The following is a 21,430-nucleotide window of genomic DNA, read 5'->3' on the forward strand; positions in this document are numbered from 1 at the left end:
TTTGATGCGTGGAGATTTACATTCTCACCTACATGTCTCTGGAGAAGTGCATTTTTCTTTCGACTCGACTGCAGTTATACTACCGCTCCTGCCTGAGCGCTGTGATCAGGTTGCTCAAATGCCGACAGACACGCGCCTCTATCAGAATATTAATTAGCAATTTCCGATTTTCAGCAAAAATAATGCTCTCCACAAACCTAATCCAAAAATTGTTTGTGCATTACATTAGTACCCAAGTCTGTATGGTCAGCGTTGGGGTGGCAACTGAGGTGGCAAAGCTCATTATTAGGGTGGCAGCTGCCACCCGGTGCCACCCCTGTGGGCACACCACTGCTTTGCGGGTTAACAGGCATTTTAAAAGAATTTGCAGCCCATAAATGTACTATTTAGTTACCAGTTTAAACTGAACCAAAATATTTATAGCATCTCAACAATTCAAGAAACTTTCAGATTCATTCTTGACATTAATTTTTTTTGACAGATTAAATGCATTCTTTTTATTTTGTTCAGGCCTATATATGCAAATAAGCAGGCCTGCAAGATTTAAATTGGACTTTTAAAAAAAAGAGCATCAAAACGTCCTTTTACCTTTTCATTGAATATGATCATGAATGAATGACACTCATGACATTAAATACTAAAATTGTAAAAAAAAAAACATGAGTAATGAGTCGAGAGGTGTTTGATACTCGACAGGTGAGTTTAAAGTGTGGTTCACCTCAGCTTGTCAAACTTGCGCTGCAGCTCGTGCCGGAGGCGGCGCGTGGTTGCCAGCCGTTGTCATGTAAAACGGCTCGTTTCAGGTCTGTCCACATAGCGCATTCACAGCTTTACAGTACAATGGTACCATGAAGAATGCTACTGTTCGCTCGGTTTCACCTGAACTCTCCAGGTGATGTCACAGAGCGAGACCCGAGTAACAGGATCGGGGACATTTCTCCCCTACTTAAACCTACCTGACACATGGAGCGCGCGGTGGTGGATACATTTTTAAGAGGTAAGTGATAGTACTGCTTTTTATCTAAGAGTGCGATCGTTTGGAATTATCGATTTGAGAGAGTTTATATAGATAATCGTCAGCGTTTCGCATGCTTGAAAATGTGCTTGCTTGCGCTGTTGCTGTGCCTACAATTAATTTATTATCCCGTGGATTGGCATTGCCAGGTTTAATAAGGCTAAGTGGCCTATGGTGTAATGTTCTGAAGAACATATCCAGTGAAAAATGTGGTTGTATGGGTTTGTTAGTTTAGTGATATTCCTAACTGCATACAGGTGCAATTGGCTTATTTAACCTGTACAGGTAGCCTATTGATTTAGAAAACCACGTGACCGCAATCAGAGGTGTTAATAGGCTATAGCTACGAATCAAAAAGGATAAATTGATTTTTAATTGAAGAATATTAAATTGAAAAAAATATATACATGTTTAGTTAGTAAAACATTAGTGAAACATTTGTGTCTTAAAATCCGAATAGGTTTATGTTGCTCAAAATGACAACGTTTGAGTCACAGGAAGCAATGTTGTACTTGCATGCAAAACCTGCTCAGGCAGGATAAACGTGAAAATGTCACCTGTCCGTTTAAGCTCATGCTAGAAAAGACAGAGTTTCTGTCAAGGTAGTTAAAGTGCTTTTGTTCCCCATTCTGGATTTTTTTTTTTTTGTGCAAAGACAACGTGACTGTTTGGTGTTTTGTCCTTCAAAAAACATCAGTTAGTCATGTACATTTGGACGTATTGTGCATTGACAGTCTCTCTCTTTCTCTCTCTCTCAGGGATCCCTTCATTCCCATCAGCGGATAAAATGGCAAACATATTTTCTTATGAGAGCTCTGAAGTGGACTGGTGTGAAGATAACTATAAACACTCAGAGATTGTTGTGGAATATTTTAACACGGTATGCAGCCACAAAACCTTTATTCAATCACCACCCTGTCTGTGAATATCATCATTTAACACTCCTTTTTATTAATGAATCTTATTCAAGACATTGCTGCAGTCTCCATACAGTAATGTTCAAAAGTGTCATGCTTTTATCCAGAAACTACACCCACACTATTGACACATTTCCAGTGACTCAAGCACAATCTTCTGTCTATCCCATGTGTATCAAAGACTATTTGTTCAGCCCATTCAAGTGTTCCGGCCCTACCCGAATAACAAACCGATAAAAACATATAACTGCAGATATGTGTGACAGGCAGCCAGATTTAAGAGGCTGGGTGATTTGAGTATGTGTCCAATCCACTAACATACTGTGTCCTTTCCTCCTTCAGATGAGCAGTTTCATCTTCTTTGTGATCTCCCCTATTATGCTTTACCTGTTACATCCATATGCCAGGGAAAGGAACCTGGCCGTGCACCTGGTCTGGATCATGATGGTCTTTGTAGGCAAGTGTCAGCATATCAACACGAGTTGAATTTACAAGGCGTTGTGGCATTGATAATCCAGCAGGGGTCAGCATTGCTCGGTAGTTAAAGGGATAGTTCACACAAAAATAAAAATTCTAGCATCATTGATTCATCCTCATGTCATTTAAAACCTGTATATAACTCTTTACAATGTATAACACAAAATAAGATATTTTGAGAAGTGTCTCAGTGGTTCTGTGTCCATACAATGGAAATCAATGGAGGCCAAAGTTGTCTGGTTACCAACGTCCTTCAGAATATCTTCTTTTGTCTTCTGCAGAAGAAAGAAAGTCATATGAAGTGTTTAGGATGTGGTGTTCACAAGACCATGTACATATTTGTTATAATCTGATTTTTAACCACAATCGATGACCATGCATGTAATTTGGTCAGGTAAAAATAGATTAAAAGAGCCATTTGTATCCCTCTTCAGGTATCTTCTCCATGTATTTTCACATGACTCTGAGTTTCATGGGACAGATGCTTGATGAGCTGTCAATCCTCTGGGTTTTGGCTATCGGCTACTCTCTGTGGTTCCCACGCAGACACTTCCCATCTTTTGTTAAGGACAGGTAATGCTGAACTTTATTAACTACATTATGCTTTTTATTCTTAATGTACCATATGGACTCTTTCCATAGAACTGTGTGTTTTATTCCCTGGAAAACCTGCATCTTCAATTTAGTAAAAATAGTAAGAAGCAATTAAAGGATCCATTTACTCTTTGACGCGTGTAACAGTAACCCGGTTTTACTAAGAAATATCAAATTCTACTCACCTCGCTGTGGGAGAGATGGTGTCCACAGCTTTCTCAGTGAGGTCCAACCGACTGTTTATTAATATTTAAATATGGGTAAGAAATAGTTTAAATCTAGATGAGAGGGTTTGCTTAAAATCCCTGTAAAACTCGAATATCTAATTGTAATCCAGAAAACGTTTGATCGATGTTAAAGTTGTATTTTATTTTTTAATTCATCTGTCATCGTGGGTTGGATATCTAATACCTAAAGAAAGTATAAGCTCCCATGTATCATGGCTGTGCTAGCCTAACCTTGAGTTTTGATTATATTATATAGAATTTTTAGCTGACTATATGGTGAAAAAGTGGGTTTGGCAATGTAATGGTTAATGTTTTTTCTGTCTTTCTCTGTTGTTCTTCAGGAGATCCTTCTCTCAAATGGTTCTGGTTATGACGGTTGTAACCACTATATTCTCCTTTTTCAAACCTACAGCCAATGCCTACGCTCTCAACTTCTTTGCACTACATATCATCTACTCCCTGTTGGTGGAATTAAAAGAGTAAATTATATACATTCAAAGTCTTTTATTTGTCATATATACATTACAGTAAAACACATAAAGCACTGTCCTGCTTTTTCTAATATGGTGCATTCTTATGTAGGCATAAGGATAAATATATATATATTATATGTATCAGATATTAGATTTTTGTTCATATCCGAATTGTCGTTTCAAACCTGTATGACTTTCTTTCTCTTCCGCAGAACACAAAAGAAGATATTTTGAATAATGTTGTTAACTGGTACCCATTCACTTGCATTGGTTTTGTGTCCATTCAATAGAAGTCAATGGGTGTCGGCGCTGTTCGGTTACCAACATACTTCAAAATATCTTCTTTTGTGTTCTGCAGAAGAAAGTCATACAGGTTTGAAACGACAAGAGGGTGAGTAAATGATGACAGAATTTCATTTTTGGGTGAACTATCACTTTAAGGCTAGAAATACTAATAGATTTACTAGATTTGATCTTTAACGCTTATGAATGTGGATGCATTTTTTTCTTATTTTACCGTCTTGCTTGTTTTGAACTTTTCTCAACTGCTGTGTTTTTCTCAAACAGTTGCCCAAATCAGAGAGTTTTGCGACTGACCTGGGCATCTATTGGTCTGTGGGTGCTGGCCATCTCCTGCTGGATCAGCGATCGCTTTGGCTGTAGTTTTTGGCAGAAACTGAACTTCTGTTATCTGCATGGGATCTGGTAAGTGAGGCAGTTACAGTTTACAGCAGTGTGTTCCAGTCCTTTATTTAATTTGACATGTCACAGTCCTCTTATTATGTTAGGCTTGCATTTGTGTATCATTATTGTATAAATGGCATTTTTTATTTTCTGTGCATAATGGAATACAAGACCTCGATGCTGTGTAAAATATTTGTCATATAAGTCACAATACAGACTGTCAGGTGACCATGTTATTCTTGGTTTTTCACCTTTCTGTTCAGGCACATTTTGATTGTGTTAGCCACTGCTTATGCTAGCACTTTGATCGCCTACCTGGATGCTACCCTGGAGATCCCCTATTCACTACCTGACGTGCAGTACTGGCCACGGGATAGCTGGGCAATTGGGCTGCCTTACATTGTCCTTAAAGGCACCACAAAGCTGAGGAAAAGGTGTTAGCAGACAGAACAAAAAGCAAATGAATTGTCATATTTATAAAGCTACTTGGTGTAATGCTGATCTAGGTTCGGCTTGTTTTATTCTAAACAATATATTATATACTGTAGGCAGGATAGAGATAATCCTGGATTAGAGAGACACCTTGCTCTTTGAACGCTAAAGTGAAACAAAGTAATAGTTATATGAGACAAATTTTACATCTTGTGGTGATGTTGCCATTTCTGGCACTTCATCCTGTGTGTGTGTGTGTGTGCGTGCGTGCGTGCGTGCGTGCGTGCGTGCGTGCGTGCGTGTGTGTGTGTGTGTGTGCGTGTGCGCGCGTGTGTGTGTGCTCTGTAAAGTTGAGGGTGACTGTCTGTGTACTGATTGTATTATAATTTTTACAAACAACTTACCATCTGTTGTGTAAAAATTAGTATTTGCACTGTTGTGACAAGATTAAATGTATTTACGACATTTAATTCTTGAATTTTAATCAAGGGCTTTAACGCTTTTAAAAGACTATTATGTTTATTAACTAAAGTGTGACAATTACTTGATTTATGGGAAAAACTTGAATGGTAATTGTTAAGAAATGCTTTGGTGTGAACTTCACACTGATAAGGTGCTAATGTAAAATATGTTCGATTAATAGTCTATTTATGGAGAAGTCACTATATTTGTCTGATATTAGACGTCACTTCCATAATATTCTGTAAAATGGTGAAACTGTTTGTTTACAAACATAATAATTTGGGAATGTATTGATGTTGGAATTGTTTTTAAACGTATTTTGTAAAGAGAACTTTATACTTTCGATAACCTCCATATCCTTGTATGAAATTGTGTATAATGATGTACTGACATGACATCACTGTTAAAAAAGACTTATGTGGCATTAAATAATACTAATATCATCACTGTCTAGTTATGATTCTTAAAACATCGTTTGGTACAAGATTATTTAAAGGTTTAAAATGTTGTCATCGTGAAGGATCTTAATGCGCACTAAACTCTTGACACACAGAGAACTGGTTGGTAATGCAACTTGTCGTATGCTTTATTTGGAAAAATGGGGTCAAGTCGAGGTTAAGGATTTTCCAAACAGATGTATCGATTTGCTCTCACATTGCGCCATCTAGTGTACATCTTTGGGACAGATCACAGGTGCCGTGCATGCATACAGTTCATACAGCCTCACCTCCTTCTGCTCTGTCTACAGAGATTTTTAAATATTTAAAGATTTTTTACAAATATTTTGCATAATTTACAAATATACTATGTCTTCGACTATAGGATATACAGTTGTTGTTATATGATATTGGCCAACACTTTCAAAACACTAGATTCTCACACAGTTTGAAGTAGATTCCCCAATAAGTAATACGTGCCTATGGTATTTTCACGAAAAGTTACCAATGACGAAACCTTCGTACGTTTTACAGCTCAAAAATGTAATTATTACAAGCTTCCTAAATCAATTTGTGACTTTAAAAAAATATATTAAACTAAACAAATCCCCCAAAATGGCAAGTGAAATCCCTATCCGTTAATAATTTACTGTAATCTTCCTAATGAAACAGAGAACAGAGGTATGTCCTCAACTATCCAATCACAACACAGCTGTGTCTAACATGCTTTATTTTGAGGGAAAGAAATACATTTAAAAAGTGCACAGGAAAAAAATTAATAGCATGCCATGTAGTGCGACTAGACTGAAAAAACAAAAACATCCTATCGGTTCGGCTAATCTCTAATTATTACCTACCACCAGTACAGCAGCCCGTGGGAAGTCCCGCCTACCGCGCTTTGCGATTGGCTCCGATGCGTAAAGCGTGTCGTCGACGGCACCTGATTGGACGCAAACGCTTTCTGTTTTGGGTGCATGCCAGAGGTCCGGAGAGGGGAGGGGAACCGTCTAGTTTCCGGTTTTGGGCTGGAATTGACACACAATGAGGAGTCGGGAACAGCCGCTCAAAAGCCTTCTGTAAATAAACAGGACCTTCATCGTGCCGGTGAACTATGGAGAATCAGGTAGAGTATTAAACGCTTTTGGTGTTGCATGGGGTGAAGTCAACTTTTGTAAGCGCGCGCCTAGAGAAATCCACCATTGCAACTGAATGTGGACACTTGGAGCTCGTGAAAGCAGCGGATCGGAGCCGTATAACCCCCTCCCTCCTCCCTCCACTCAGCTATTTGACTCGAGCAGGCCACGCATATTAAAGCTACATCGGTATTTGAGGACACCAGCTCAGATGCGTTAGCCAGCTTTTGCAGTGGGCAAGTCCTGCGTGCACGATCACAAACACAAAGAGAGTGTTTTTGTCCCGTACTTCTGTGGCCCGGGAGTCAGTAACATTCTGCGGCTTTTATCAGAGGAAATGAGGAGCATGCGTTTTTATGCATTAGTGCTTGTGACAGAGCATGCACGGTGAAGGGTGAGGGCATTGCACAGGTCTCGTGTAATAGTGGGGGTTCCTGGTATGCTTCTGGAAGCGAGAATCTATCTTCTTCCAGGCAAATGAATTGCCCTTTTTATGCATTATGATTTATGAGATGCTTAAACGCGGAGCGAAGTAGCAGTGATCATATGCTGTAGATGAATAGGATTGCATTAACATTGGGGCTTTTATTGCTGGTTGATGTTTTTCATAATGTCTGTGGTTTGCAGGAGCTTAATTTGTTTTCCTGGTGCTTTTACATTCTGAAAAAAAACATTGTTACAATTAATGTGATTTGTTAAACCGATCCCTTTAAAAAACTAACTGAATCACATTTCTAATTTCAAATACAGTATTGCAACTATTTTTCTATTCTTACTAAGTGTAATATATTAACCGTTAATCTCCTTCAAGCGGTGAGTTGAATGTTCTTTTTCCCTTTGACAGTTTAAATGCAATAACAAAAGCCTTGTGTAATAACTATGGTATTTTGACAGAAATGATGGTTCTTCTTATTAAAATTAACCAGGGTTTTATCACTGTCACCATAGTCAAACTATGAAATTTGTATTAAAGCCATAGTAACCACAAATTATCACAGTCTCATACTCTCATTATGATAACCATAGTTTAAACATGGTATTTGTATGAAAAATATGGTAATACAAATGGTACTCAGTCTGCACATTTACTATAAGAAAACCATGTTAAATATTCCTAAAGAAACTTTTGTCAGGCAGTTCCCGGACAGGGATTAGATTAAGACAGAACTAAGGTTTACTAGTTAAATTAGGACATTTATGTAGTTTTTACAAACATGTTTTACAAACAAACATTACGTGTGTGCATTTTCAGACAAATCAATAGCGCTGATATATTTCCATACGGATTCTATTGCAAGCGGTTTTCAGTTAAGACAGTTCTAGCTGTCAGTTCTGTCCCGGAAACTACCCCCCTTGACTACTGATGGTACTGTTGATGACAAAAAATGTGTCATGTAGGGGAAAAATCGGAATCATCCAGCATAATATTAAGAAATGGTTTGCTTGGCATTTGCCTTAGCCGTCCAGTTATATTGTTTACCTTATTTTAATCTGCCCATGCTTTTATTAGGCATACTGCAATTGTATAAGACATGATAACAAATATCAATGACCTAATTTGTTTATAAATCTGAGTTGTGAATTGAAGGCTGGTTGTAAGCGTGTGTTTTGTACACACCATACTCCTTGCTATGAAAATAGCCTTGGTGCTGATATAACATTGAAGAGAAAAAAATCAACCAGTATGTCAATAATAATAAAAAATAAAAATCCTTATGAAAAATCATGAATGCAGACTAATTAAATTCTATTTCCTGAGCTGCTTCAAGCACAACAAAATTGCAGCTCCTCTGAGACTTGTTTTATTGCTCCCTCTGTGACTTACACATGTGTTGCTTGTATTTTACTCTGCTTGACTGGTAATCTGTATCATAGCAGTGATCCAACCTACTACGTATTGTCTCCGTTTTGGCTTTGATAAAGTGATGCAGGTGAGTCTATCTATGCTGGGGATTTGTGAGGTCTGCACCCTCCCGTCTTGTGTCGAGACCAGAATCCAATAGACTTGTGTTTAATCTGCTCCTTTTCTAAAAGGTCCTTTTGATGTTTTTGCCCCCATTCTCCTGGATTAGTGTTGGATCCTATTATGCCTGTCTCGTATCATCTTTGTATTCGGGCGGTCATGTTCCACTCGGGCAGGAAGAGGTTTTTTGCGCTTAGTGTTTGTAATTGTTACCTCAAGGCGAGTTGCTGTGACAAAATAACAAATAGCAAGGCCTGGAAATAGAACAGACTAATGCTGTATCGTCCTTGCCGTTGAAGGAAGCCAGCCTTTTGTCTGTATGTGACATGATGGCTGGGGATTGTAGTCAATGAATGAGAGATGGACTCATGGGGTAATTCTAATGCCTGGCAGCATCGGGCCATGATGGCCGGTTTGGAAACGTGGGAGTGTCGGCCAACAGAGAGTTAAAAGGGCATTATGATGTCAAGACAAGCAGGCCAGATGGCAGCCAATAAGATTCTTCACCTGTCTTTCTCTTTATTTTCTCACCTACTTTTACCTTCTTTTATATTTAAGCCAGGCTCATCTTAGTTGTTTTTTCGGTTCTGGTTCTCTTGGTGAGAAGGGGCACGAGTCAACAGCAGCTGAGCATCTGGGCACCTGGACCCACTTTGGCCCGTATCCACCCTATGTGGAGTCTCTGGGCAGCGTTCTTTTTTCCTGGCTGCTTTTCAAGGAATTCCCCTGATGTCTTTCTCTGCCCATTTGGCAGAACCAGCCATGATACAGATGATAAGTGTATTGAGCATGTGTATTAAAAACAGGGGTAAATGACTCCAAAAATATGTTGTGCCTAAGTTACTCCAGTATAACGGTTTCGACTTTATGAATTGTGACCCAGTCTGTGAAATCTAGGCTAAAGTCTCATAATCTAATAATGAGAATCAACGTTTGATTTCGATCATTAATTTCACTATGATTTCAATCTTTGAAATGGCCTTACTCAGTCAATATTAAAGATATATTCTTTACATTTTTTGTATGACTTTATGTAGAAAACAGTTAATCACAAAAATGACTTTAGCTGGGTGTTTACAGGCAGGGTCACAATTGGTGAAATATAAAATGAGTCTTGGGTGAATGAGTCTTGGCTATTTATTCTTCTCACAGTACACAGTACAGCTTTGCAAGTATTCAACTGTAAATTATTGTTATACTTGGCTTGCAAATATAATTAATTTTTCCTGAAGAAATGTTATTTACTCATACAATCTTGTCTTTCTCAGTGTCAACATCTTAATACTTTTACTTCTTATGTGTCTCATACCGAAGAGAATTGTATATCGATTGTATATGAATGGTTTCATTTAGATGTCTGTTTCTCTCTGTTGACAGTGTACGGTTCAGGTAAAGCTTGAGCTGGGTCACAGGGCTCAGCTGAGGAAGAAGGTGACATCAGAAGGCTTCACTCACGACTGGATGGTGTTTGTTCGAGGCCCGGAGAACAGCGACATTCAGCACTTTGTGGATAAGGTCGTCTTCCGGCTGCACGAGAGCTTTCCTAAACCTAAGAGAGGTACAACTTTATGAAGAACACATTTGCACCAATCACAGTTTAATATCCCAAAACATCACTGGGAGGATGTTGATGTGATACAGACTCGCTCAAATTTGTTGGTACCCCTCCACAAAAACCGAAGAATGCACAATTTTCTCTGAAATAATTTGAAACTGACAAAAGTAATTGGCATCCACCATTGTTTATTCCATATTTAATAGAAATCGGACTTTGCTTTTGATATTCTATTCAACATAATATTGTAAATTTCCTTTGTTTTATTAATGTCATGGACAAAAATGATGGGACCCCTAACCTAATATTTTGTTGTACAACCTTTAGAGGCAATCATGGCAGGCAAACGTTTTCTGTAGCTCTCAATGAGACCTCTGCACCTGTTAACAGGTAGTTTGGCCCACTCTTCCTGAGCAAACTGCTCCGGCTGTCTCAGGTTTGATGGGTGCCTTCTCCAGACTGCAAGTTTCAGCTCTTTCCATAGATAGGATTCAGATCAGGACTCATAGAAGGCCACTTCAGAATAGTCCAAAGTTTTGTTCTTATACATTCTTGGGTGATTTTAGCTGTGTGATTTGGGTCAATATCCTGTTGGAAGACCCATGACCTGCGACTGAGACAGAGCTTTCTGACACTGGGAAGTACGTTTCACTCCAGAATGCCTTGATAGTCTTGAGACTTCATTGTGCCCTGCACAGATTCAAGGCACCCTGTGCCAGATGCTGCAAAGCAGCCCCAAAACATGACCGAGCCTCCTCCATGTTTCACTGTAGGTATGGTGTTCACTACTTTGAAAGCTTGATTTTTTCGTCTGTGAACATAGAGGCTGATGTGACTTGCCAAAAAGCTCCAGTTTTGACTCATCTGTCCAAAGGACATTCTCCCAGAAGGATTGTGGCTTGTCAATATGAATTTTAGCAAATTCCAGTCTGGCTTTTTTATGTTTTTCTTTCAAAAGTGGAGTCCTCCTTGGTCTTCTTCCATGGAGCCCACTTTTGCTCAAAAAGCGACGGATGGTGCGATCAGAAACTGACGTACCTTCACCTTGGAGCTCAGCTTGTATCTCTTTGGCAGTTTTCCTTGGTTCGTTTTCTACCAATCGCACTATCCTTCTGTTCAATCTGGGGTCGATTTTCCTCTTGCGGCTGTGCCCAGGGAGGTTGGCTACAATTCCATGGACCTTAAATTTCTTAATAATATTTGCAACTGTTGTCACAGGAACATCGAGCTGCTTGGAGATGGTCTTGTAGCCTTTACCTTTACCATGCTTGTCTATTATTTTCTTTCTGAGCTCCTCAGACAACTCTATCCTTTGGTGCACACAATGATACCAAACAGCACAGTGACTACTTTTCTCCGTTTAAATAGGCTGAATGACTGATTACAAGATTGGATACATGTGTGATACTAATTAAAGAAACTAATTAGTTTGAAATATCGCTATAATCCAATGATGTATTATCTTTTCTAAGGGGTACCAACAAATGTGTCCAGGCCATTTTAGAATATCTTTGTAGAATAAGCAATAAGTCATCTCTTTCCACAGCTTCTTTGCTTTATTCTATTACATACCAAAGGCATGCAAGTATACATGATACAATAGCTTTTAATTTCATCACTCTTCAGGAGGAGTGAAGCGTTATTTCAATGAGCTGTAAGGGTACCAACAAATTCAAGCACGTCTGTAATTAGTCATTCTTAAAATTAGAAGCAAAAACATCAACCTATTTGATGTGTTCCATGTTTCTAAAGTAACAGAGCTGGTTTTGCATCAAAGTTGTCCTTCTGAAATCTCGTATCTCTATATTTGGTGATTTTTATTTTTTTGCCGTTATTTTATGTTTGTAACTGGATTTGCAAATATCTAACCAATAAAAAGTGCTTGTCAAATTTATGTTTTCGCTTCTTTGCCGAAGGAGATAACGTATTTATGAAACGCGCTCTGTAGAGCAGAATGTCCGTTAAGGACTAAAGTAGAAACAACATGGCAAATTCCATGCAAGGGGACCCGTGGTGTATGTAGACAGAAATAGCTCATTGTAAGGTAATAAAAACATCACGCTTCATTATGTAAGGTCTTTATACACCTCTGAAGACAGAGCTAAGTATATTATATTGCGTTTCTGTCAATTAATCCCAAAAAATACCCGTGGGATCTTTAAAAACTATTTCCAAAAAAAACCAAAATAAGTTTGACACCCAAGGTTTCGAAAGGACAGGGGCAATATATAATATTTACATGCATAAGGGATCATTTACAGTTAGCTTGTCAAAATAAACCCACACAGGATGATCGGGACCTAGTGTTGGGGTACATCATCCCGCTTTAATGCTGAAATTACGCTGTTACTTATTTCATATTGATTTGTGTTTGACTTATTTGTTTACGTGAGAAGAAAAGAGTCTGGCACTGGAGTGACATGAGAACATGAAAAAGCAGTGTATGAAATTGGTTGTCAGGGCCAATGGGCAAAAACACACTTTAGTAGTCATTATATACAAATATGTGATCATAAAATGCTTATGATTAACCAATCATAATAAACTATTCCAGAGAGACATGTGATGCTGTTTTGTCTGAATTATGGATCCTCTGGTCAACACAAATGTTCATTTTAAGCCATTAGAGAAGAAACACATAAGTATTCAGCTATCGGCTATATTCAGCTATAATGTAGCTGAAAGGTTTTCCAAAATTTGGTGCATGAACAGAAATATTCATAACTATAATAGAGACTAACATTGCTGCTCTTTTGCTCTGTGTCTGTTTTATGACTATGACAAATACCTGGTGATCATTTTCTTCATCTCTCAACTACAATGAGATGAAGTGGCAATTGATCAATGCGGGTTTATGATGGCAGATGTTCAGTGGCAGAGAGAGAGAGACATATTTTTTATGAACCAGTTATACTTATGTCAGTGCAATAATTCATGTTTTGCATCTCAGTATGTAAGGAGCCCCCATATAAGGTTGAGGAATCAGGGTATGCTGGCTTTCTGATGCCCATAGAGGTCTACTTCAAAAACAAGGTAAGACCTCTTTCCCTACAATTATTCTTTTTCGTGTCTCATCTGCATTCACCCCCCTCTCTGACTCATTCCCGTATGCGCTTGTCTTTTTCTGTCTCATCTTTTGTGAAAATCACCACGCTGAGATCGAGTGGGCACCGTATTGTACGCAAACTGCAGCGATTCGCTTTATGAACTTTACACTGGGTGGTATAATGCGATACAATTACAATCTCATTTTCCAGACCACCCACAGCCTGACAAGCTTGTGATATGTAACCGTATCAGTCGTATCTTGTTTTAAAAACATCCCACAATAAAAGATTCCTGTTTTCCTGAGCCATCTTCAACAAATCCATATTTCATCGTGCTGAGGGAAGTGGTGAAAAGAGAGAGAGAGGTGGAGTGGGAATGTTCATTTGTAACTGTAATCTTTCTTAATCTGTGCTCAGAAGCGTTGCCGATGAATCTCAGCCTGCAGTTCTTTATCTCTGGACTGTGAAATGTAATCCATCAGATTACGGTGTCGGTCTTGGCTCTGCTGGCTTTGCTTTAATGCTTTGATGCTAGTCTGTGTTGTTCGCTGATATGAGCAGAATTAATGGCAACACTGACTATTGTCATTCACGCAGGAGGAGCCGAAGAAGGTGTGCTTTAACTACGACCTCTTCCTCAACCTGGAGGGCAACCCACCTGTCAATCACCTGCGCTGTGAGAAACTCACCTTCAATAACCCCACCCGCGATTTCCGTCGCAAGCTTGTAAAGGCCGGAGGGGTGAGTGGTGCATTATGGGATGTTTTTTTATTATTGTTAATTGAGATGGTCTCTTCTGATGCATACATGACGGTTGTTGTCGCACTGTTGGGTAGTTGACATGGGATAGTTTGTCATGTCCTGTGGTGTGACATGCTGTTCTTCTAATAAAGTGGTTTCAAATGGCGTTCTGCTAATTCTTTTTTCATTATAATGAATGCAGCTTTTATGAGCTCATATATATTTAGAGACTACGTGGAAATGTTCCTCCTTAATTTGTCTCGCTGCAGGACTGTTTTAAGGGATCGTTCACACAAAAAGAAAAATTATTTCTTCGTTTATTTGTCCTCATGTTGTTCAAAACCTGTATGTGACTATTCTGTGGAACACAAAAGAAGATATTTTGAGAAATGTGGTTTTGTGACCACACAATAGATGTCAATGGGGACCGGCGGTGTTTGGCTACCAGGGTTCTTCGAATTATCTTTTTTGTGTTTTGCAGAAGATATAAAAGGTCCTACAGGTTTAAATGATATGAGTGTGAATAAATGATAAAAGAAGTTTCATTTTTGGAGAACTAACCCTTTAAAATGAACTAGTGAAGGCAAAAACGTTATTAAAAAAAATTGACAGGACGTAAGATATACGCTTTACCTTATACATTCAACACTAAACGTCCATTGATACATTGTCAACTACCCTTCTATATCTTGTATTTTACACTCTTATTTATTGTGTATATAACAGATCATGGTGGTCCCAGAGGGGGCAGAGGTGGTCCCGAGACCCAGTCCAGATTACCCCATGCTTCCAACCATCCCGCTGTCTGCCTTCTCGGACCCTAAAAAGAGCAAAACCCCACAGGGATCAAAGGTATGAAAATTGCAACTTGCTAAAATAAACGTCCTTTTTAAATACTTATTACAGATCAAGGCACTACAACAGAGCAATACACTACATTGGTCGTACAGCATTTTCTAGTCTTTTGTTTACTTGTAATCACAAGATTACATCATTTTAAACGGGAATTAAGTGACTATTATGTAGGACGTGCATCATATCACTGCTGAACGACCTTCAGTTTATTTATCATATCTGAGCGCTGATGGCTTTGTCTGGGTCGCTCTGTGGCATCTTTCATTAGCTCAGGAAAGTGAATCAGTCGCCCGCTGCTGATTCGCTGTGATCATCCAGAGCGAGCTGGACATCGTCCAACATCCCCATTATCATTAACACTCCTGATCTGAGAACAGCCTCATTAACAAAGCACATGACCTTTGGGTCAATGTTGAGTTAAATTAAACTTGCTGTAATGCTTTTTTTGTGATGATTTTTTTATTAAGAGGTGTCAAGTGGTAATTCATCTTTGTATGGAATCTGTTCTGTTATTCTGTAATATTTGCAATAATATGTCAAATGTATTATGTTTTCTATGTTTCATAATTTCCATTTTTTCCCCTCCTTCTGTCACTACAAACTGTATTAATATGTATTTACTTTAATGCAACAATTGTGAGATGTGTCAAATAAATCAATTTGAATTAGTGAGTTGAAAGTTTGATAGTGGAAATTAGAATTTGACATCAAAACAATGTTCTGGTCTTGTAGGAGCCCAGTAAAGAAGGAAGCAAAGTGTCCAAATCTCACAAAATGGCCAAGGAGCATCGAGAACGGCCCAGGAAGGATTCGGAGAGCAAGGCGACGTCCAAGGGAGATGCCGACCGGGACGGCGCCAGCAAAGGTAGCCGCGACCCTTCCTCCTCTTCGTCCAAGAAGCCAGAAATCAAAGTGAAAGATGAGAACAAAGTTGTGCTCAAAGCTGCTTTCAAGGAGCCCAAGCTCACGCTGAAGGAATCCAAAATGGAAGGCATGTCTCCTAAAGGAGGGGGGGCGGGGTCAGCGGGCGGTGGAGGGGGAGGCGGGGCAGGCGACGCAAAAGTCCCCAGCAAACGACCTTCCAATGCGGAGTCGCCCAAACCCAGTGTCAAGAAGCCAAAGAAGGGAGGGTCCGAGGGGTCAAAAGGCTCCGGGGGCGGGGGGTTCACAGGCACTTCCCCCCGAACGGCGTCGTCCTCAACAACTTCTTCAGGCTATGGGGATAAGAAGGCATCTAAAGAGAAGGGCCGCTGGGCCAAGAGCAAATCGGAAACCCAAGAGGTCAAAGAGTCCAAAAAGCCTCCGGAATCCGATGACTCCAACTCGGAAGATGAGGCTTCGTCTAAGTCGGAGGTTAGACTTTTGTTTTTTGTGTTTAACGATTTTATTTATTAGGTGCAAAGAAAATGTGAAACATAAATAAACATTACTGTTAAAAGCCTGAAATGGTGATTTTTTTGTTGAAAAAATGTAAATGACACTTATTGTTCAATAGGTCGCCACCTTCGGCTTGAAGCATAAGTTAATAGCAGTAATAACAAGAGTTTTTATCTTCCTTTCCTTCCAGCAGCAGTCGGCACCTTCCAGCCCATCTGATTCCAGCTCCAGCTCAGAGTCGAGCTCAGACTCGGACTTTGAACCACAGCAGAAACAAGGCCAGGGTAAGACGTGATCTTTCACCTCAGGGAGTGTCCTGATAAGCACTCGGATCCATAAATAGATTTCCCTACTACACTTTTCCTCAGTTCACTGTCGACTTCTTTAATCAGTTTCCTTGGAGAGGTAACTTCCAATTTAAAGATGTAGTTTATGTTAAAGTAGTTAATGTCATAGTTCTGTTTGGTTATGCTAGTGGTGCATATATTACATTCTGTTAAAGTGCCAATTTGAAAGCAAACGGAACTGGAAAAATAACCAATAGATTTTCTGAACACAGACTGCAGATGTGAAGCTAAATCTGTCCTATGAAGAAATGTATATAAAATAAGGAAAAAAGCACTTTAGATGTTTATTGTGTGGACTGTGTACTGTAGGTCCCCTGCGCTCTATGGTGGAGGATCTTCAGTCAGAAGAGTCAGATGATGATGACAGCAGCTCAGACGAAGAGACGCCAGTCAAGAACAACCTGCCCAATCGGGACTCCAGGTCGTTCAGATCTCTCTCTCTCTCTCTTGCCAGTGTTTGCTTAAGCAAATCTTTCAGATGCTTTAAGTCTCTATAATCAATGTTAGGGGAGGCAGGGAACAGGTTTGTTTGCTCAGAGCAAACACTTCAATTTGTACGCCGCTCTCTGTTCGGTCTCATTCAAGTCGATGAGCTGAATTTAAAAATTTACTGTTTGAGGTTGGACGCATTAGATGAATTGTAGAATTTGTCATTATATGTTTTTATTTAAGTCTACAATGCATTTACTTACATTAGGGCAGAATAAATCCTACTTTAATGTAGTCAAAATCCAATCCTCAAAACATTGCAAAACATCAGGTTGAAAGGTTTTATTTGAACATTTTATGTTTAAACCCATTTTTGGTACACACTGCATGCCTACATTTCAATTTCGATCGAGACATTTTAGAAATAAATTCAGAGAAATGGTCAAAACAGTTGATAGTTGGAGCCTAAAAGGGATTTATTTAAATGTAAACAGGAACTTATTTGACCTTTGCCCTCTCCTCTCACAGGCTGAGTCTAGACAGCGAGAGTGACTGCAGCGACGGGCCGCAGCGTCCCAGTCGAGATCCACCCCCCCAGCCACAGAAACACAACTCCAACAACAACAAGGTTACTATATATTCAAGACTGCATGGCAACGTTTCTTTTTGAACCTTGACAGTCGTCCAACTGGAGTCTTTATTCATACATTTCTACAAATCTTTTGGCTGGCAGCGAACGCTTGTTTTATCCTCTTTGATCGCGGCAGTCGACTGCCCGCTGAGGAATTATTAATGTTGAAAGATGATGAACGATTGGCATTAGCTCTTGGATTACCCTGTACCCGGTGTTGAAATGAGGCGGTGACTCGCGGCTTTTGATCGAATGCTCGTGGAATGCCGCATAACTTAGTTTGCTTAGTTTTAACAATGCTCCAAACACTGGCTCTCTGTTACTGGAAAAACGCTGCCATGTATAATTTTTCCTTAGTTTGTCACTGTCTTTTTATCGTTCCCATCTCTGTCTGTCAATCACACAGGTGTCAGGAAGGAAGAGTCCGGACCCCTGCTTGCGTCAGGAAAAGGTCCTGAAGAAGGGTTACGACAAGGTAGGAAGGGTAAATGAAACTTTTATTTTTACACATCTCACCCTTATGTGTTTATTCCTATTTGGTTAACATCACACAAAAGCCCTGTGTTGAAAACCATTAAAAGCTATCTGTCCAAACTAAATGTGAACAAAAACGTTTTTACAACAGTGGATTCTGGGATTGCTTATCCACTAGAGAAGGCGCCATAAATATGTTGCTTTGTCTATGATGCTTTTTAAAAGCAAATTTGTTATAAAATAGATTTGGTACGAGTGCATGTTCAACACATCTGTTGGTCTAATGTCTTGTTTCAGGCATACACTGAAGAGTTGGTAGATCTTCACCGCAGACTGATGGCGTTAAGGGAACGTAATGTTCTGCAACAGGTATGTGGATCATACTGAAAGGCATTTTGGTCATATTGGCTAATGGAAGATTCAATAGACGACCGAACGATGTCACTTTTAAACAGCTGGTCAAGTTAAAATAGTGTCTGAGGACCCCAGTCTCTGTTTTATTCAGTTGCACTCATCCTCATCTCAGTTGTTTGAAAGGAAAAACACATCCTGTATACAGTATGTGTGCTATTACAGTGAAAGTCACAGGAATCGACATAACAAATCCCAAAAAATGACTTTCAGTTGGTGTTTGTGTGTGAACGTGCGTGTTTTAAACAAAAAAGACCTCCTGTATGATTTTACTTTTTCAATGTTTTAACCAAATCATGCAGCCCTAACGAATGCCATTGACCTGTTTTGTACCTCCAGATCGTGAACCTCATCGAGGAGACAGGCCACTTTAATGTCACCAACACGACTTTTGACTTTGACCTTTTCTCATTGGATGAGTCGACTGTCCGTAAACTACAGAGCTACCTGGAGGCTACCGCCACATGACAGGAAGTCCATCACGGTTGGGGGGAGGGGTTAGGGGTAGGGGGCTACCCTTTTTCACTTTTGTGCTGAGAGAGAAAGATGCAGCAGGTGAAAAGTCTATGAACAGGAAATGGGGAAACAAAGGCATGGCATCACAGCCATAAACAGATTACTAAAGAAGAGGAACAGAGGACGAGTGAAAGGTGTTGGTGCACGGACGATATTTTGGGAACAGCTGCTAGCCGACCAGAAAGGCTTCCCAGGAACAAGCGGTTCCTTCATTCTTCTATCTAAGGAACTCTCCTCTGTTTTCTTCTTTCTCATCCCATCTCAATATCCTGCGCAACAGGAAGTTCTCTGCTTAAGGGGCCTGAACTGTTAAAGAGGGTCGAATCGGAATTAGAGGAAAAAGTCTCTCTGTAGCCATACGCACTGATGCATCGAGGGCCACAACCTTTTATATTTTATTTTTCTACCAATGTTTTTCAAGGTATTTTCGACTGTGGTCGGTAAGAAAGCCCCGCACGCCATGAATGTATCGCTTTTTATCCTCTAGGGCTAGTCTTAGTGCCTTTATCATCTCATTCGTGCTCTTAGGAATTACAGCAGTGTTATCTTTCACTTTCTTATGTGTATGTGGGATGCTGGGATATCCTTTCCGAGTTGTATGCCAATATGTATCGATCCTCATTTGTGTGTTTGCCAAACGGGCCTTAGAACTAAATGTTGTGCTTTGCTAGTGCAGCTCGTGAAAGTATTTGCAAATCTGTTTTGACGTGTTTTCCGTTATCATATTTGGTTCATACGTAGACTGAAAAAAGAGAGACAAAAGAAAAGGAAATATGGGTGAGACAAGCTTACGTGGACGTAGGTAATGAATAGGAAATGGCCCCTGAAACGGCAGTCTGTAAATTCACTGTGCTTCTGACACAAACTCTCTCTCTGACTATCATCTCGGCTCCGCTCGATCTCTCGATGCCCCGCGCGTCTATTCTCATGCTAATAGCTTTAAAGGGCGCTGTGGACTGAGCTATAGACCATATGCCCTTAACTTCACCCTGTGTGGGAGTACTGTATGTTTGTGTGTGTGTGTGTGTGTGTGTGTGTGTGTGTGTGTGTCGTAAAAGTGTTTGCTTGCAGAGTTCATTTCAATCTTCAACAGATTCTGATGCTGTTGGTCTGCTGCACAGCAAACAATTTTATACTAATTCACTTTTGGTTAAGAGTTGTATTTGAGAGAGTGGCTGAATTGTGTTGTGTGTGACCTTTTAACTCCCAACTCCTAGTTCATGAACTTTAACCTTTGACCGCATACTGGTTCAGGTCAGCCTGTCATAAAGGGGCAGGGCAAGAGGCAAAAGGGGTGGGGTTAAGTGAACTTGAGTGGCAGCTCTGAAGAATTGCCCCACTGAGCACACCCTGTTCTTTTTTTTCTTTATCTTTTTATTTTGAGGGGGTAAATTTATTTTTTATTTATGTACCTCTGCACTTTTGGCTTTGTTGACTCAAGTACTTAAGTAATTGTATTTTTATGAATTTTATACAATATTTACATGCAATATGATATTAACTTTGTGTCAAGAATCGCCAGTTTTTTTAAGGAACTTTTAGTTTTGGTTTCTCTGTATCAGCACATTTTATCATCATAGACTGTAGGAAATGACCGTACGAACTTGAATCTGTTACTTCAGGCCGATATGCAAGATCATGGCAGGGTGTGTTTGTGTAGAAAACTTGACATCAAGAGTTGACAAACCATATGGTTTGTTGCAGCCTGCTGTACACAGGACCCTATTACCATTCACTACAAGGGGAGAAATGCGGATGGAAAATAACAATTATCATGTGAGTTTTCAGAACTGTATTTTACACAGAACAGGAAATGAACACTAATGGTAGGGTCATAGATTTAAACAATATTACATAGAAGTACATGTATAATACACAGTGGGAGTCTCATCTACAGAATCAAATACTGCATCATTTTCTGATCCTCAGCTTGCAGGTGCAGAGAACTGTCTTTTTGTCAGTCTGTGGTGTTTTTATTTGTGTTTGCTGTATTTATCCGTGGGATCGGGGAGCTCTGGGTTTTTACGTGTGATCTGAACAGAAGCGTAACCTTTAGTATGATGTGTTAAACTTGGCATACAGTGCCACCATGTGGTCATTTGATGCAAGTTGTAATAAGGGCAAAATATGTTTCTTTTTATGTTTTTATTGCAAAATCACATTATGAATAAAGTCATTTGGGTACTGTTCACGTGGCTTTCAGCGTCTTTTGTTTTACTTATTTTACTCTGGG

The 21,430-nt window shown here is 39.6% G+C and overlaps 2 protein-coding genes across 4 annotated transcripts; both read left to right on the forward strand.

Moving 5' to 3' along the window:
* Positions 1-765: 765 nt before the first annotated feature.
* acer1 (alkaline ceramidase 1) lies at positions 766-5,718 on the forward strand. Its single transcript, XM_057357006.1, has 7 exons — positions 766-997; positions 1,774-1,895; positions 2,275-2,389; positions 2,844-2,982; positions 3,572-3,709; positions 4,271-4,408; positions 4,651-5,718. Exons 1-7 carry the CDS (start codon positions 964-966, stop codon positions 4,826-4,828), a joined length of 864 nt encoding a protein of 287 aa, XP_057212989.1. The 5' UTR covers positions 766-963; the 3' UTR covers positions 4,829-5,718.
* A 999-nt stretch (positions 5,719-6,717) lies between these two features.
* mllt1a (MLLT1 super elongation complex subunit a) lies at positions 6,718-21,382 on the forward strand. Of its 3 annotated transcripts, none has more exons than XM_057357495.1 (12): positions 6,718-6,841; positions 10,192-10,372; positions 13,320-13,402; positions 14,014-14,157; positions 14,884-15,009; positions 15,745-16,365; positions 16,580-16,673; positions 17,046-17,157; positions 17,694-17,793; positions 18,203-18,280; positions 18,568-18,639; positions 19,021-21,382. In XM_057357495.1, the coding sequence occupies exons 1-12, from the start codon at positions 6,830-6,832 to the stop codon at positions 19,147-19,149; spliced, it is 1,752 nt and encodes a 583-aa protein (XP_057213478.1). In that variant the 5' UTR covers positions 6,718-6,829; the 3' UTR covers positions 19,150-21,382. The 3 variants fall into 3 exon arrangements, with proteins under 3 accessions (XP_057213478.1, XP_057213480.1, XP_057213479.1); XM_057357497.1 differs by having other exon boundaries at positions 18,203-18,271; XM_057357496.1 differs by having other exon boundaries at positions 16,583-16,673.
* Positions 21,383-21,430: the final 48 nt, after the last annotated feature.

The sequence above is a fragment of the Triplophysa rosa genome, linkage group LG17 (genome assembly GCF_024868665.1).
Source record: "Triplophysa rosa linkage group LG17, Trosa_1v2, whole genome shotgun sequence".
NCBI lineage: Eukaryota > Metazoa > Chordata > Actinopteri > Cypriniformes > Nemacheilidae > Triplophysa > Triplophysa rosa.